We start from the raw sequence: 18,774 nt of genomic DNA, 5'->3' as shown, positions 1-18,774 counted from the left end.
TGAAGTGACATTTCAGCCACTGAACAAATGTCTAGCCAAGCTTCTTCCTTTCCATTTTCTATCAATCAATAGCGATTAATGATTGCCCGCTGTCAGCAGAGCACCATGCCAGTGACTTAGGAGAGTGCAGCAGAGGTACTTGAGAAGCCGCATAGCCTAGAGGATAGAGCGCGGCGGGCCTGGGAGTCGGAAGGACTTGCGTCCTAATGCGGATCCGCCATATGTCTGCTGTGCGGCCTTGGGCAAGTCACTTCACTTCTCTAGGCCTCAGTTACCTCATCTTTAAAATGGGGATTAAGAATGTGAGCTCCACGTGAGACAGGCATTGTGTCCAACTTGATTACCTTATGTACTCCAGCACTTAGAACAGTGTTTGGCACAAAGTAAGCGCTTATCAAATACCGCGGTTATTATTATTATCATTGTGTGTGCGTGTGTGTGTGTGTGTGTGTCTAAGCTCATGCTTTCTTTGTAGAGGCAGAGAAGTTGGGAAATCTCCTGTAAACTGGCACGGGGAAGGCATCGATCGACTGTCATCTTTGGCAGTGCACTGCCCACAGCTCTGGCAGCTCATCGGCCAACCATCTTTCCCTTCCAGAATCTGGCCCATCCAGAGCCCGGCCAATAATAAATCAATCAATCGATTGATGGTATTAACTGAGGACACTGTGGGCAGAGCACTGTACTAAGTAGTGGGATAGGTACAAGATAATCAGATTGGACATGGTTCCTGTCTCACACGGGGCTCACATTCTAAGTAGGAGGGAAAACAGGTCCTGAATCCCCATATTACAGATGAGGGAACTGAGGCACAGAGAAGTGAAGTGACTTGCTCATGGTCAGCCAGCAAGCAAGTAGCGGAGCAGGGATTAGAACCCAAGTCCTCAGATTCCCAGTCCCACAGGTCTCATAGAGCCAGATATGGGGCAACGGAGATGGCATTAGCCGGCCAACAATCTATAGAGTCATAGTTTCTGACCTGGTTCCCACTTAATTGTCTTAGCTGGGTGGTGGGCCAAATTATTTCCAGTGAATGGTGGGGCAGATCTCCCAGAGGAGGCCCAGGGGTGGCTCACTTTTTCTCCTATTTCTCTAAGCCCAGATTTCACATACCTTACTGAGATACTTGGGATTGAAAGGCAAAACTAGCTTTCGGCTCTTTCGCTTGATTTTTTTTTTTTTACCTCAGTGGTCCTTATCAAAATCAAGATCACCACGGCAATGTCAGCTTCATATCAAACTGTTTGTCTGTTGCCCCAAAGGAAACTATTTTTTTTTTTTTTAAATAGATGACTTCTAATCTGTTATTCCCACAAACTGTCAAATGGCTTCCACACATAATCATCAATCCATCAATAGTATTTCTTGAGCACTTACTGTATACGAAACACTGTCTTAAGTACTTGGGAAAGTACAGTATCAGTTGGTAGATATGACACCTGCCCATGAGGGACATACAGTCTATGGGAGGGGATAATGATGATGCCAATAATGTTATTTGTATCTAGCACTGTTCTAAGTGCTGAGGTAGAATCCAGCTAACCAGGTTGGACACAGTCCCTATCCCACATGGGGCTCACAGTCTTTATCTCCATTTTACCGATGAGGAAACTGAGGCACAGAGAAGCGGAGTGACTTGCCCGAGGTCACACAGCCGACAAGCGGTGGAGCCGGGATCAGAAGCCAGGTCTTTCTGACTTCCAGGCTTGTGCTCTCTTTGCTAGGCCATGACGTTAGAAAAAATTATAGATAGGAAAAAGAATAGAGTATAAGTATCTGTACATAAGAGCTGTGGGGCTGGGGGAAGTATCAAAGCGCTTCAGGGGTCTACAGCCAAGTTCATAAATGACGCAGAGGGGAGGGTGAGCAGGGGACAGGAGGGATTAAAATTAGCAGTGTTTCAAATGGCACAAATAGCCATTAATTTTTCATATGTGAAATAGTCAAGCAAAGGACAGAGCCCATTTTCTGACTCCATTCCCTTTCCCCTTTTCCCCTCCCTCTAGGCTGTAAGCTTGTTGAAGGCAGGGAAACTATCTATTTATTGTTCTAATTTACTCTCAAGCACTTGATACAGTGTTTTGCACACAGTAAGTGCTCAACAAATGTGATTGAGTGACTGGTAGTCTTGGCATAAAGTGCTGACACGATCCCATCTTTGGGTGTTTTGTCGTGCTTAAATGACAGCAGGACAAAGAAAATACCATCTCCCTTATTTTCAGGAAGCCCTAAATCCATCCCAATGTGTTAGGAGGAGGAGGAGGAGGAGCAGCAGCAGCAGCAGCAGTGGTATATATTGAGAGCCTGCTGAATGCAACACACTGTACTAAGCTCTTGAGAAGTATAACAGAAACGCGAGAGGTTTTCCCTGTCCATAACGAGGCTCCACTCTGAAGGGGTAGACAGACACAAACTTGAACACCCAGCAGAATCATAAAAAATAGAATTAAATGATGGGCCAAATACCTCGAGATAAGCAAGCACTGAGAATGGGCATAAATGAGTGAATACATGCAAGAAGTGGCTGGAGGGTTGATAAAACTCGTCGCCTCTATGAAAACTGGTTCTCTCCACTCCTGAGACCACTCGATTTCGTAAAAGAGCTGGAAGTCAAGGACACATACCCAGTTCTGAATTTAGTCTTGGGAACAGCGTATTTTAATTTTTTATCTAAAAATAGGAACATAGGAAGGGTCATCCCTGGGTCAGACCCACTCTTCACCCACCCCCGTGGTGCTGCGTCTCCCACAATGGCAATGGGCTCTTGGAGGGAGGGTCCACTAGCCATCCTTCCTCACGGTTAAGGGTGGACCGGTCACCATTTCTCCTCTTGGGCCCTCTCAAATCCACGACTTTCCTGTCGGAGGCCCACCAGGGACTGCTGGACCATATATTTACCCCAAACTCCTCGATCGACTGCCCATGTCAACAAAGGACACCTCTTTCATCTGTTTTGTGAAGGAAAGAGAAATCAAGGTTTAGAAACACCAAGAAGAGGTTGGGAAATCCTGACAGTCTTGAAAGACGGCAAACAGATGTGAAGGACCAAAGGCCCGATGCCTCTGAAGCAGCATGGCTTAGTGGCAAGAGCACGGGCTTGGGAGTCAGAGGACGTGAGTTCTGATCCCGGCTCCGCCACTTGTCTGCTGGGTGACCTAGGCCAAGCCATTTAACTTCTCTGTGCCTCAGTTCCCTCATCTGTAAAATGGAGATTCAGAGTGTGAGCTCCCGTGGGACAACCTGATTATCTTGTATCTACTACAGCTCTTAGAACAGTGCTTGGCGCATAGTAAAAGCTTAACAAATACCATAATTATTATTATTATTTTTATTCTAGGATAAAAGCAAAATTAAGGTGGAATGGGAATTTTTCTCCATCCAAAGGAGGACTGATAGATCTGGGGTCACCGAAGGTCAAAATATCTCAAGATGGAAATGGGCTAGAGAAAGTTCTTGAAGTCCTGATTTTGCTCCCCTCCCACTGACATCTATTTCCCTTGATTGGAACCAAAGGGCTTTTTGAGTGTTGAAAATCAAGCTAACAAGGGTGGGGAGGAGTCAGAGAATTCCCATTTTATTATTGTTGTGTTATTAATTAACTACTTATTAGATTTAAGTACAGTGCTAAGTGCTGGGGTAGAGACATTCAGACACAGTCCTTGTTCCACGTGACACTCACAGTCAAAATGGGAGGGAGAAAAGGTATTGTACCCTCATTTTGTAGAAGAGGAAACTGAGTCCCAGAGAAGTCAAATGACTTGCCCACGGACACATAGCGGGCACCTGACAGCGCCTGACTTAGAACCCAGGTCCTCTGACTCCTAGGCCCGGATTCTTTCCGCCACCGGGCCAAGTGTCAGCAATAATGGGAACCCGGCGTCCTCAGAACAGACTGCCTGAGTGAAGCTTACCCTTATTTTATGGAGATTTTTCTCGATTGGACCTTAATTAAGCTCCCCCTAGGCTTGCAGTCCCATTTCCTCTCTTTCCCCTTTGTCAAAAATCAGCTTGAAAGTGAGGAGAGTCCATCCAAGCTGTCACATCCAAGGAGCTGCTCCCTGGAGCATTCCACTCAGAGCTGGAGTGAAGCCTGCTCTTTCTGGGATCCGTAGTGGATCTCTCACCCTCCAGAAAAAAAGAAATCGCCAAAAACAAAAAAGCTTTTCCTTATTGCTATTCCTTTTCTCTTTCATGCTTGAAATCCTTCAGAGAATCCAAACGAACGAAAGGAAACCATCTCACCTGGTGTTTCGATGCCGACTGGGGACAGATCGCCAATTGAGCACCTAAGTTGCCACTGGAGAATATTCCCAGAATCTCCCGGGACACCCAGAGAGGATATTGCCCCATGGAGTGTGGATAAGGGCTGTGGGAGGGTTTGTGAGTGATGCCTTTCAGGGGAGTTGGTTAAAACACAAAGAATTCACCTTCTTCTAGTGCTTCAGGGACCCATTAAGACTGGAGATAGTGAGGATGGATGGCTTAAGCAAGATGGGGCCTCTTTCCGGATGAGGCAGCAAAGTCACCTGGCAACTAGGGAATTAGACCAAACTGTTTCTAGAGACGCAGTCACCAAAGCAACAGTATTTGTTGAGCCCCCATTAATCACAGGGTGCTGTAATGAGAGCTGGGGGAAGCTCAACAGATGCCAGGGGCCCGTGCCCCGTCCACGAGGAGCTTCCATCGGAACGGGCGTGAGAGACCTGAGGTTGGTCTGCCCGTTGGTCAGAAACCTGGAAACCAGCGCTTTCTCTCTCCCGAAGATGGGACGGCGGGGGCGAGCGACGACTATTATGGGTGGAGCAGGAGGTGGGCCCTCCGTGAGGCAGGTCACAACCAGGCAAGACCAAATTTTCCCCATTGCTGGCCCAACCGCGGTCCCATACCTTCCTCGCCCCACATCGACCGGCCTGAGGCTCCCCCGGCCTGGGCCTACTGGAGCTCGGACGTTCGCCTCACGGCACGACGGTAAGAGCCAGCGCGGGGTGGGGATGAAAGGAAAAGAAGCCGTTCGAAGGGGGCGGCCCACCTGGCAGGGGGTCCGCTCTCTCCCCGCCCCGGGCTCTTCCCCCTCGGCCCCTCCACGCCAGGTACTTACTGATGGCCTCCATGAAACGTTCGAAGAAACAGAAGGGGAACAGCGGCTCGAGGAGCTCCCGGAAAAACATCTTCAGTGCACCAGTGACAACGTGGATGTCCTCCCACTGGCTGTCGTCCAAATTCAGCTTCTCTTCTGGGAAAACACGAGGAGAAATGGAACAACTGGTTTTAATGAAACAATTACAAGACACTAATTATTATGTTAATGTTTGCCTACTATCATCAGCAACCGTTAACAGCCTTCTGCACCTAGAGGCTTGGTGCTGTGTGCGGTATTTTCGCTCGCTCCCCCTTTTCCGTAAGAAGGGAGCATTTTCAATGGAGTACCATCTGTAGGAATGCGACTCACGCAAAAAAAAAAAAAAAGGAGAGAGAGAGACACACACACATACAAAGAGATCGGGCCATTGACACAGTGTGTCAGATCTATCTATTCCCACAATGCATCAGGGTGGAAATTAGCATCACCGCTCAACATGATTCAAAGCTATTTGGTTTCGAGGCCGAGGGGCTAAGAGTTGCCAATGACGGGCCGCCCCAGGGACGGGTCGAGAGGTGTCACCGTGCCAGCAGGAGACATATGCTAAACGTGGCAACGGAAAATGAGTTATTGCTTTACATGTGTCAGCCTTGCTGGGGACGGGGGAATACCGGGCATCGCATCGCTCCTTTTTCTGGCCGAAACTGCCAGGGAGAGAGGCCCGCGGGGATGAAGGGGGAGTTAAACCATACCTTCTCTCGGCTCCCAACGTATCCGGGTCGGGGAGGGAGATTGGTTCGGCTCTACTAAGAAGCGGACGCCCACCTTGCAAAGTTACTGGGGTGTCACTGAAGGTGGACCGCAGGTGTGGACGGACCACGGTGAGAAGCAGTGGAAATCGTACTCTCTCTAGGGTGGTGCGTTTGGGTACACGGAGACCAGTGGAAATCCCATGGGGAGACCAAGGTGGGCTTAGGAAGAAATGAGGCCCCTGAGGAGGGCTCGGCCTTCCCCTCCTCATCAGGGAGGAAGAATCCACGCCGGAGAGTGGGTGGATGGAAGCCAAAAAAGGTGCCATGTCTAAAGTGCTCACTGTGTGCCAAGTACCTGTGCTATACTCAGGAGAATCCCAACTGTCACTGTCCTAGATGGAGCAGTCTAAGGGGGAGGGAGAAAAGATACTGAATCCCCATTTTATTAATGAGGAAACTGGGCCCCAGAGAAGTGAAGTGACTTGCCCAAGGTCACATAGGCAAGTGGCGGAGCCAGGATTAGAACCCAGGTCTCCCGACTCGGATGGAAACAAGGGAGGTTCTAAAAGGATTCTGGAATTCCAGTGGGCTTAGGGCTGAGAGATGGGGAATACTGGGGCAGGGCTGAGGCTTCTGCTTGAGGCTTCCTCGAGAAGCAGAACGGCCTAGCGGAAAGAGCCCGGGCCTGGGAGTCGGAGGAACTAGATTCTAATTCTTGCTCTGCCACGTGTCTGCTGTGTGACTTTGGGCAAGTCACTGAACTTCTCTGTGTCTCAGTTCCTTCATCCGTAAAACGGGGATTAAATCCTACTCTCTTAGATTGTGAGCCCCGTGTGGGACAAGGACCGGGTCCAACCTAATCAACTTGTCTCTACTCCAGTGCTTGTCACCTAGTAAGCCCTTAAGTAGGGCAATGATGGTTATCATTCTTTAGGCAGAAGATAGAAGGTGACAAATCGAGGGGTGAATGTAAAGCAGTGGAGCTCAAGAACGTGTAGGAGTTCGTTGAAAGTTACGGTTTTTGTCCCCAGTACCTTCGACTTCTATTTCACCTGGTCTCTTCTGCCTGGCCAGGGGGAAGGAGCCCAGCTCTGGCAGTCAGGACACCTGACTTCCATTCCCCGATCCACCACTCGTTTGCTGTGTGACCTTGAGCACGCCCTTTCATCTCTCTGTCCCTCAGTTTCCTCAACTGTAAAATCAGGACTGACTACATTTCAGTTCTCTCTTCACCTGAGAGAGAGAGAGCGCTTCATGTGGGACGGGGATGGGGTCCGATCAGATTGCATCATATCCACCCCGGCGCAGACCACAGTACTAAGCACTTGACAAATACCACAGTCTTCATTTTTATTCACTTCCGGCATCAGTTTTACGGCGCCTTGTTTCGGGACAGTTGGAAAGTCCAGATTCCCTGTCCCAATCTCGCCTCCCGGTTTCTGTCTGAGATGACGTGAGATCTGGGTAATAATAATGATAATAATGATTCCTACTGATTGCTATGTGCCAGGCACTGGCGTGGATACAAGCGAGCCGGGTCGGATGCAGTCCCTGGCCCACAGGGGGCTCGCGGTCTTAACCCGCATGGTACAGATGAGGTAACTCGGGCCCAGAGAGGTGAAGTGACTCGTCCAAGGTCACCCGGCCGACAAGTGGCAGTGCCGGGATGAGAACTCAGGTCCTTCTGACTCCCAGGCCCGCGTTCTACCCGCTAGGCCAAGCTGCTCCTGGTCGGAGGGGAAATCCGTGGAGGAGCCTGTTTTCAGTGAACCTCGGAGTCGACCGTCTTTGGGAACGCAGCCCCGGGGAGGCCAAAGCGGCTCTGTTTATTTCACCGGTGTCTTCTGGCCCCCTCCGCCCCCGTCCCTCCCCAGCACACTGCTCATTCCTCCCCCGCCGGTCGTCGAACGACGACGGGATCGGGCCCTCTCCCCGGCCCCCACCTCCACGCAGAAATCATTTTTGATCGATCGCCGCCTCTCTACGGCCTCCCCCCCCCCGCCCGCCCCCGGCCCGGCCCTGAAAAGATGGACGGCGTACGAGGTCGGCCAGTTTGAAACCAGTCGATGCGAACAAAAGCCTCAAACGGGTTGGAGGCGGGGCTGGAGCCTCCTGTCCCTTTAAAGAACGGGGGTTTTCACATTGTTGAAATCTGTCAGATATTCCGAAATGTCCTTCTCACTATGGGGCCACACCCCCTGTGTGGCCTTATAATAAAATTGGTTTTACTCCTGATTAAATCATTTTCTCCCTACTCGCTACCATACTTCTTATAATGGACCTGTGAGCTATACAGCTGGTGTCCCTCCCATGGTACCAATTGTTACTTTATCTTTTAAGCACTTTGCTGCTAAGATCTCATGCAGAGTGCTTATGTTTTGTTAAGAGCTTCATTCTTAGAGAAATAGCTTAACACATGTTCTAAAAATGTTGTACAACGTATTGCTTAAAACGCATTTAGAAAATGTATAAGAACTGAGGCTTTGGCACTGAACTTTAAGTGAAACCTTAAAACGCACGCACACACTCTCTCTCTCGTGCCCCCCCCCCCCTCCCCATTTCTGAAGTGTTCGATAGGGAAAGACTTGCCATCTAGATTTGGTGGCAGCGGGGAGAAGGGAAGAGAAACTATCCGCTCAGACATTCTCCCCATTTTGAGATTGTCAAAGAGACGCGTCCGGAACGAAGCTTCTTGTAAGCTAAGGGTGTCATTTACACTCCCCTCCGCTACAACAAAACGTTTCTTTTTCCAAGTTCATCGCTGCAGACAAAGGTCCGTGATAAACAAGCCCACGCTTAATCCTCAAAACGGTCAAACCAAGACTATTCTCCTCCTGGGAGCACGAGACTCCGTCTCTGCCCAGAGAGTGATAATTAATAATAATAGCTGTGGGATTTGTTACATCCTTACTATGTAGGGAGCACTGTCCTAAGCACTGGGGAGGGTGCAGGATGATCTGGTCAGACACAGTCCCTTGCCTACCCGGGTCTCCCAATCTAAGTAGGAGGGAGAACAGGCACTGAATCCCCATTTTACAGATGAGGTAACTGAGGCAATAGTTTACATATTTGTAAATTATTTATTCATTCCTATTAACGCCTGTCTCCCCCTCTAGCATTAGACAGCAAGTAGAATGAATCCACTCTAGATTGTCAGCTTGTGGGGGACATGAAATCTGCCTGGGTATTGTTATATTGTACCCTTCCGAGCGCTTAGTACAGTGCTTTGCATACAGTAAGCGCTCAATAAAGGTGATTGAATGAATGAATGAAGCAAACGGAAGTCAAGTGACTTGACTAAGGTCACACAGCAGGCTCATGATGGAACCGGGATTGGAAATCAAGCCCGTGCTCTTTCTACTAGGTCACACCGCTCCTCGGAGAAGAGACCTATTCATCCAACAGAAAAACACTCTGTCTTTTCTTCAGCTCCAAGCAGGTCTGCGAGGCCAGGTTCCAAGCGGGTCTGAGGTTCAGGTAAACTCGAGAACCTCCCACTCGATCCCACGACGTCTTCTCCCGGAGAAGCAGGGTGGAAAGAGCACGGGGCTGGGAATTCAAAGTCCCACCTTCTCCTCCCGGCTCCGCCACTCGTCTGCTGTGTGACCTTGGACGAGCCGCTTAACTTCTCTGAACCTCAGTGCCCTCATCTGAAAAATGAGATTCAATACCTGTTCTCCCTCCCTTGTAGGACCTGATTATATTGCATCCACTCTCATGCTTAGTACAGTGCTTGGCACATAGTAAGCGCCTAACAAATATCGTAATTATTATTATCATGATTATTGTCAGTACTAATAATATGTCAGCCTAAATGAAAGTTCAGCTGTGCATTCGAGTGTTCATATTTTTCCGATTCATTCGTTCAAATGTATTTATTGAGCACTTACTGGGCGCAAAGCCCTGAACTAAGTACTTGCGAGTGTATAACAAGAAACAGACACATTCCCTGCCTACTGTGAGTTTGCAGTCTGGAGGGATATTCTTATATTCGATCCTGGCATATTCATCAATCGATCCATCATATTTACTGAGTGCTTACTATGTGCTCTGTACTAAGTGCTTGGGAGAGGACAACCTAACCGAGTGGGTAGACATGTTCCCTGCCCACAAGGAGCTTACAGTTTAGAGGCCATTCCTACCTGTCATCCAACGCTTGTTCTTCTCCTGCTCTTTAATAATAACGTTGGCATTTGTTAAGCGCTTACTATGTGCCGAGCGCCGTTCTAAGCACTGGGGGGGGGGGGGTAGATACAGGGTAATCAGGTTGTCCCACGTGAGGCTCACAGTCTTAATCCCCATTTTACCGATGAGGTAACTGAGGCACCGAGAAGTGAGGTGACTTACCCAAAGTCACACAGCTGACAAGTGGCGGAGCCGGGATTAGAACCCATGACCTCTGACTCCTAAGCCCGGGCTCTTTCCACTGAGCCACGCTGAAACGTTTGGTCCATTAGAGCGCGAGTTCCTGGAGGGAAGGGAACGTGTGTTTTGCTTCTTCCGTACTTCCCCAAGTGCTTAGCGGAGGGCTCTGTAGTTGGCGCTCAGCAGATGTCAACCTTTCAGTGGGGACTGTGGGAGGAGGACAGAGTGGGAGGGATCCATGAGGAGACGGAGGGAAAATACTATTTCCTGTCGTTCCCTCAGTCGGCCTCCCAAAGCCAGAAGACTCTGCTTAGAGTGGGGATGAAACAGTGGACTTCCTGTTCCTTGAGAGCAGGAACCGTATTAATCAATCAATCCCTCTATCAGTGGTATTTCTTGAGTGCTTACTATATGCAGAGCACCGTATTAAGCGCTAGGGAGAGTATGCGAGGCAGCATGGCTCGGTGGATAGAGCACAGGCCCGGGAGTCAGAGGGACCCGGGTTCTAATCCGAGCACCGCCACCTGTCTGCTGTGTGACCTCGGGCGAGGCACTTTGCTTCTCTGTGCCTCAGTGCCCTCATCTGTAAAATGGGGATTAAGACTGCGAGCCCCAACTCCTCTCCGACTATACCTGAAGACCTAGGCTACCGGACGTTGGTGTGATACGAACCACTCCTAAACAGGCTTGAAATAGAAAGTAAAGTCATCGCATCTTCCTCTGGAAAAAAACCAAGACCCTGAACCTCAGCTAAGTCGACTGTCATTGGCCGTGACTTCTCTTGGACAGGAAGGATGAGAATAGTTTGACACACGAAGCCTTTGTACTCAAATATCAAAGAGAAATCCTAACCACCCGTCTCGGGTGCCTTCAGGAAGTCATTAGGAAAAGGCTGCATTTGAAAATGATGATTTGCTTACTTTTCTATTGCATACCGAATCGTTTGCCTCTTGATCCTACCAATCGACCCAGCATTCGTCGGTATTGACTGAGCACTTACTGTGTTCGGGAGCACTGGGCTAAGCTCTTAGGAGAGTACAGTATAATGCAGTTGGTGGACACATTCATTGCCCACAGTGAGCTTACCGCTCTTTTATGCAGATTGATGACTTTTCCCCCTCCCGTCCTTTCAGAGCAGGGGACGATCTCTACCTTTACGGTACGTTCTCATGCGCAATAGGTGGTCAGTGAAATGTCTGGCTCAAAGCCGACCTCCAGTTCATCATTCCGCAAGCGCTTAGTACAGTGTTCTGTCTTGCAGATGACACTCGAGTGCTCGGCGCACGGCAGATACTGAATCAGCGGTATTCATTCGGTGCTTACTGTGTGAAGAGTGTTTTCGTTAAGCGTTTGTCCTTGTACGAAGCTACTCAGAATCGTGTCCTGCATTCGGAAGACACTCAGTAGAGTGCTCTACCCCCAACAGGTGTTCAACTAACAACTGACAAAGATGCCATGAAAATGCCTAATCCTCCACTTCGGCTTAGTGAATGACCCTCGGTCTCGCGGAACCGCATCCCTGCTTTTGGAAATCCCGAGGATTCGATCAGCAACCAGTCTAGGTCTTTCTAGGCCGCAACCCCGTTTCACTCCCGATTTTCGGGGTTGGTCTCGGCTACGGGAGGGAGAGTCAAGCAGAGGCCCACCCATCCCATTCCTAGCTTGGGCAGCGGCTAGCGAGTGGAAGGCCATCGGCTACGAGTCAGAACACCCCAGCGCTGGACAGCAGCGGCACAGGAGAGACTCCAGGTTGGAGTTGACCGTGACGGAGAAGGCAACGGTAAACCATTTCTGTATCTTTTTCCAAGAAAACTCTATGGATCCACTAACGGAACGATCGCAGATGGAGAGCGGGGCCTTCGGGGAGAGATGTGTCCATGGAGTCCCTATGGGTCGGAGACGACTAGACGGCGTAAGACGACACACTTTGCTGCGGAGATTTGGTTTTCCCAATGAGATGCAAATAAGAATTCAAATCTCGTAGATGCTATTAAGATGTGTAAAATGTGCTCCAAGGAGGAAATGTGAAATCGGAGGGACCGTCATCCATGTATATGGAATTGATCATGGCAGACTACCAAGTACCCTGAGATTATGACACCCTCGTATGTAATGGCCCTGCACCAAATAAGAGAGATTTTCCGTTTCCTGCTCCATTCTGCACTTTCTAGAGCCGTTATCTAGAAATGAGATCAAAACTGGGCAGAAACAACATTGCTGCGTCCCTTCTAACTTCTAAACTACCCAGCCCTGGCCCAGACAAGATCAGAAGCAGTAAAGTTAGATGCGTTTCAGGGTTCCAACACATATTTCTCCAGACTCTGCCTCTTTCGGGCTTTCCAAAACGGCATCTATTTCTATTCGATCAAAGACTGTTTTATACTCTGCAGACACCACGCACAATGGTTCATTCTACTCGCCAGTTCAGCTCGCACACGGATGCACTATTTGTTCGAATGCCGTGGATGAGAAATGATTTCATACATACCCGAAGGGTAAGGAATCTCTGGGGTTCAATTTCAATGAAACGATCCAATGGGAAAATCTCTTAGGGTTACATAGACTTGAATTCCAGAAATATCTCCGTATCTTCTCCTGGTTATTTTACAAACGTATTTTATTCTAGAACTGTATTTATGGATGGAAGCCCTACCTCTCGTCTCCTCCTCTAGACTTGTAAGCCCACTGTGGGCAGGGGACGTGTCTACGAACTCTGTTGTACTGTGCTCTCCCAAGCACTTAATACAGCTGTGTGACTGTGTGTCAGCTGTGTGACCGTGGGCAAGTCACTTAACTTCTCTGTGCCTCAGTTACCTCATCTGTAAAATGAGGATTCACCGTGAGCCTCACGTGGGACTACCTGATTACCATATATCTACCCCAGCACTTAGAACACGCTCTGCACATAGTAAGCGCTCAACAGATTCCAACATTATTATTACTACAGAGCTCTGCACACAGAGCTCAATAAATACCACTCACCGACTGATAGACTGTAAGCTTGCTGCGGGCAGGGGATGTGCCTACCATCTCAGTCGTATTGTCCTCACCCATGTGTTTGGTACAGTTTCTGAACACAATAAACGCTCAGTAAGTACTCTTGATTGACTGACTGACTGACTGAGGGTCCCGTGGAAAGAGTAATAATAATGATGTTGGTATTTGTTAAGCGCTTACTATGCGCAGAGCACTGTTCTAAGCACCGGGCACCGTTCTAAGCGCTGGGTACCCATCCGGGCATCAGGAACCTGGGTTGTGTTGGGGATGGATCATCACCGGTCACGGTTTCTCAGTGAATAACTGCTCCACCCCCACAGCATTCTGAGAAACGCCCCGCAGTTCTGCCTGGGCACGGTAAATGTTTAACACGTGCCATTGAAAAAATAGTATAGATGCTTAATAAATACATGGAATTGTAGTATTTTTCAAGTGCTTTGAAGCACCGAACTAAGCACCGGGGTCGACTCAAGATAATCAGGTCGGACGCAACCCCTGCCTCATACGGGGCTCACTAAGCGGGAGGGAGAACAGATACTGAATCCCCATTTTACAGATGAGAAATTTTAGACAAGAGTAGTTAAGTGACTCGAACAAGGTCACGCAGCAGTCGAGGGGTTAGAAGCCAGGTCCGCTGACTCTCAATCCTCTGTTGCTTCCACTCTCGGCCAAGACGCTTCCAACACAGAGAGCTGCTCGGGTAGGGAGAGAACGCTATCCAAGAAGCAAAGACCCAGCACCTCCAAGGCTGGAAAGAACGACCAGTCAATGAGTTGTGCTTGCTGAGCGCTTACTATGTGCAGAGCACCGTGCTAAGCACTTGGAAGAGTGATAACAATAATAATGGTATTTGTTCTGACTGTGCGCCAGGCACCGTTCTAAGGTCCGGGGTAGATTCAAGTTACTCAGGTTGGACACAGTCCCTGTTCCACAAAGGGCTCACACTCTTTATCCCCATTTTACAGATGAGGGAACTGAGGCCCAGAGAAGTATAGTGCCCTGCCCAAGGTCTCGCAGCAGACATGTGGCAGAGCTGGGATTAGGACCCATGACCTTCCGACTCCCAGGCCCACGGTCTGTCGACTAAGCCGTGCTGCGACGCAATGGAGTTGGTGAGCGGCTAGGGGTTGCCTAGAGAATATGTCTGTTTATCGGTGCATTGGACCCTCCCAGGTGCTCAGTACGGGGTTCTGCACACACATAAATATGACTGATTAGAAGCAGCCTGGCTCGGCGAAAAGAGCCCGGGCTTGGGAGTCAGAGGTCATGGGGGCGAATCCAGGCTCCGTCACTTGTCAGCCCTGTGACCGTGGGCAAGTCACTTCACTTCTCTGGGCCTCAGTGACCTCCTCTGGAAAATGGGGATGAAGACTGGGAGCCCCACGTGGGACAACCTAATCACCTGGTATCCCCCTCAGCGCTTAGAACAGTGCTCTGCGCATAGTAAGCGCTTAGCAAATGCCATCATCATCATCAGTCCCCTCATCTGGAAGAGGGGGATGAAGACCGTGAGCCTCACGTGGGACCACCTGATTACCCCGTATCTACCCCGGCGCTTAGAACGGCGCCTCTGCACGTAGTAAGCGCTTACCAAATACCGACATTATTATTATTATTTTTCTTATTGACTGACTGATTTGGGGCTCACTTCTGTTGAACACATCCCTGGTGGTCGCACGTACCAGTCCCCCCGCATGGATGCACGCGTGCGCGCACACACACAGGCAGGCAACCCCCCCCCCCCAAACATCTCTCCTCTGGCCTTTGGGGTGACACAAGGTTCACACTCTCGGGCCCACGGTCAGGATTACACTCCTGACCCCTGCTGGTTGCCTGAAAAAATAAACCGTCTCCTTCTGAGTTGGGGGGGGCGGGGAGGAGGCAGGCTCAGGGAAACTGGGGCCCCAGTGACTTCCACAAAGGGGCCCGTTCAAAGCCCCAGCTCCCTCCGCCCCACGGGACAGAGGAAGATTCCGGTTCCCGGCCTAAGCATCTGGCGTCGGGAAGCCCGAAGAGAGGCAGCCGTTCTCGTTCGGGGTGAGGGAAGACCGAAAATGACAGTTTGGGGGGGTGGGGGGGGTGGGTCTTCCCACTCCTTAAAACCCACCGATGGTTTCTGTTCTCCCTCCTCCTCAAACAGAAACTTCTGACCGTGGCCTTTTTTAGCTGGCTCCACTACTTACCTCTGTTTCTCTCGAGCCAACCTACTCGCTCTCCTCCTCCTTCTCTCTCACCCCACAGAGCTCTTTCTCCCGCCCCTCTTCCTGCCTGGAACTTCCTACTCCTTCACCCTCGGAAGACCATTTCTCTGCCCGTCTTCAATCAGTCGCTCCGTCGACGGTATTTACTGAGCACTTACCATGTGCAGAGCGCGGTACTAAGCACTCGATGAGACCAATACAACAGAGTTGGTAGACACGATCACTTTAGGCAAGGAGCTTACTCTCAAGAGGATTTCAAGGCCCTTTTGAAATCATTTCTCTTCCAGGAGGCTTATCCTTGATTAATCTCCTTTCTCCCCACCAGATTTCCTCCAGTAGCTCCAGCCACTGCAGCACTTCTGTACTGTCTAAACATTAGGGTACTCAAACTCCAAACTCCCACGCCAAAGTCATTCATCCCAGCAACTGCTACTAGAAAAAGCCCATTAGAGTGGAAACTCCCTGCGAGCAGGGAATGCGTCACTTCACTGTTCATTATTCTGAATTTCCCCATCGCCTAGTGCTGTACGCCCTACTGGTTCTCAATAAATTAGGCTTCTCTTCCTCCTTCCCTTCCTTCTTCTTCTCTGTCTCCTCCTCCTCCTCCTCCTGCTGCTAGTATTACTGCTATTAGTTTAGAAGAATGCAACAGTCCCTGAATCTGGAACTGGCGGGTGGGAAGGGGGGAACTAGGATTGGATTTCTGTGGGGCCCAATCTGGCTGATTAAAGTTTTCCCCGAGTCCCCCAGCTCGCTTCCCCATCAATCAGTGAAACTTACTGAACCCTGACTCTGCACATAGAACTGTACTAAGCTCTGGGAGAGCGTGGATCGTTTCACGCGATCGGGCAGGGGGAGTTTTCAGGGATGATCCCCCTCCTACCCCAAACCTCCATAATTCCCACATCAATCACCACGAGGGGTTTCCCCTGAAATAGAGTCCCGTATGTAGCCTCTGAGCAAATGGAAATTTCCACCCGTCTCAGACGGAGAGCCAGAGGAAAATCTCGAGGCGGGACGTACGACAGAGCCATCGACAAGAAACATGGCATCTGCCCATCTGCCTCTTCAGACTCAAGTTTTACATTGAAAATGCAGACAGTGCCTTCTGAGTTAACAGAATTAACCTGTAACAATACCGAAGCAGCATAAGGTGTGATGCCGATGGGAATTCAAAGCTTTACTAAAATGCCATCCAGCGGCACTGAGGTTATGAATTCCTTGAGCCTCACAGCGAAGCTCTCGGTGGGCAAAGGACGTGTCAACCAAATATGTCGAAGTGTACTTTTCAAAGTGCCTCGTACACTGTTCTACCCACGATAAGCCTAAATAAGTAACATCGATCGATCGATCGATATTGAGGAAAACGGGAGTTCTATCCCCATCCGCTTAAGAGAAATCACTGCTGGCAGTGTTTATTCATTTCCCTTCTCGTGGGAAGAGTCCGCGATATTAACAAAGTGAAATGATAGATCGATCAATCCAACCGTGGTATTTGTTGGATGCTTACTATGTGCAGAGCATGCTACTAGGCACTTGGGAAAGTACAACCGAGTCGGTAGACATGATTCCTCCCCTAGAGGAAACAGCGTGGCCTAGGGAAAAGAGCCTGGGCCTTGGAGTCAGAGGACCAGGGTTCTATTCCTGGCTCTGCCACTTGCCAGCTAGGAGACCTTATGCAAGTCACTTCACTTCTCTGTACCTCGGTTTCCTCGTGTGTAAAACGAGGAGTAAATCCTATTCCTTCCTACTTGCGTACTGTGAACCCCATAGAGGGCAGGGACTGTGACCTATATGATTATCTTGTATCCACCTCAGCACTTAATACAGTGCTCGGCATGTAGTAATTTCTTAACAAATACCATAATTAGGAGCTTACATCTAGTGGGGGAGACAGAAACTAAAATAAATTTCAGATAAGGGAAATAACAGAGTATAAATATATGGAAAAAATAAATAAGGGTGGCTCTCTGACAATAGAGGACCCTCCCTTTAGGTAGTTTGTAATTTCCACGTGACGGCCTAACGGGTTCTACCTATTGCTCCTCTTCCGCTAACTATTGCTTTTTACATAATTAATTGTATTCAAAGAAAAGCAACAAAGAGATACTTGCTCCTGTTAAGAAGATTCTTCCCCTTCCCCCCGAAACTAGTTTTGCTTACGGAAAACATTTTCAGGCCTAGAAGATCCTCCTCTCTAGAGGAAACACATTCCCACGGACGCATAGCCCTAGTTTTGCTCTCTACCTTGGATTTTAGGAGAAAACAAAACCCAACCATCTAATTGCTGAAGACGTAAATCCATTCCTGCCATGTGGCTAGCAAAATTATTCCAGCAGGGATCTTTCGTTTTAATTTAGCCCAGCGTAAAATTCAGAATAACAGGTCTGGGGGGTTAAGCATCATTCATCATTAGCTGAAGTGACATTTTCAACCCTTAGAATTAGCGGCTGCTGGAAGGGAGGATGTTGGGAGAATGGTATTCTTTGGCTTAGAGAGAGTGAGAATAAAGAGAGAGAGAGAGAATGGTATTCTTTGGGATAGAGAGAGTGAGAATAAAGAGAGAGAGAGAGAGAGAGACCGAGAGAAAGAGAAAGAGAGAGCAAGCACAGTCTTCCCTTTCTCTACAAAAAGCAAAACCAGGTGTTTTTCTTTCAGCATGGGTACACCCTGAAACCCGGTGATACCACCCATCGCTAACCATCCAGACTCGGGCTACTTTCCGGAAGTCTGCCCCTTGGTGTGGGAGAGGCAAGAGCTGATAGAGGTGCAAATGAGGGGCTTTGGGGTCAGTTGGGAGCCTCAACCCCAGCCCTGGAATGATGATTTATATCGCGGTCCTAATCTTGTTTTCTAGCATTTCCAACCCGCTATCAAATGTCCCTTGTTCTCAGCGGGTCTTCGGCTCCTGGAAGGCTGGGCTCGCTCACTCAGAGCCTCCGCGGCAGAACAGACATGCTGGCCAAGCTGTGACGCGTGATGGCTCTCGACTCACGAGATGCAAAAAAAAAGGGGGAAAAAAAGCTCTCACTTTCCAAGGAATGTCCTGCCTCCACTTGTCTCCCCCCTCTAGACTGTAATCTTGCTGCGGGCAGGGAATGCGACTGGTATATTGTTAGTCTATACTCTCCCAAACACTTGTTACAGTGCTCTGCACACCGTAAACGTTCAATAACTGCTACTGACCGACTGACTAAAGTAATGGGATCAGAACAGGAAGTGGTGGGCAATTACAATGGAGCACAATTGCCTGCAGCAAAAAGATAAAAATTGCCATTGAGGGCTAATATTTCCCCAAGCTTTTCATTCACTCAGTTGTATTTCATTCAATAGTATTTATTGAGCGCTTACTATGTGCAGAGCACTGTACTAAGCGCTT

General features: G+C 49.2%; 1 protein-coding gene across 4 annotated transcripts in view; it reads right to left on the bottom strand.

Moving 5' to 3' along the window:
- ARHGAP15 (Rho GTPase activating protein 15) overlaps nucleotides 1-18,774 on the bottom strand; it is a 388,578-nt gene that overhangs the window by 53,370 nt on the left and 316,434 nt on the right. For all 4 annotated transcript variants that reach the window (XM_039913099.1, XM_029072347.2, XM_029072345.2 and 1 more), the window contains one exon: nucleotides 5,099-5,233. In XM_039913099.1, coding sequence (XP_039769033.1) covers nucleotides 5,099-5,233 — 135 coding nt within the window. The remainder of the gene's footprint in view (nucleotides 1-5,098; nucleotides 5,234-18,774) is intronic.

Source organism: Ornithorhynchus anatinus, chromosome 9 (assembly GCF_004115215.2).
Source record: "Ornithorhynchus anatinus isolate Pmale09 chromosome 9, mOrnAna1.pri.v4, whole genome shotgun sequence".
Classification (NCBI taxonomy): Eukaryota; Metazoa; Chordata; class Mammalia; order Monotremata; family Ornithorhynchidae; genus Ornithorhynchus; species Ornithorhynchus anatinus.
Note: the sequence above shows the minus strand (reverse complement) of the source record. Positions and strands in the feature narration are given on the sequence as shown.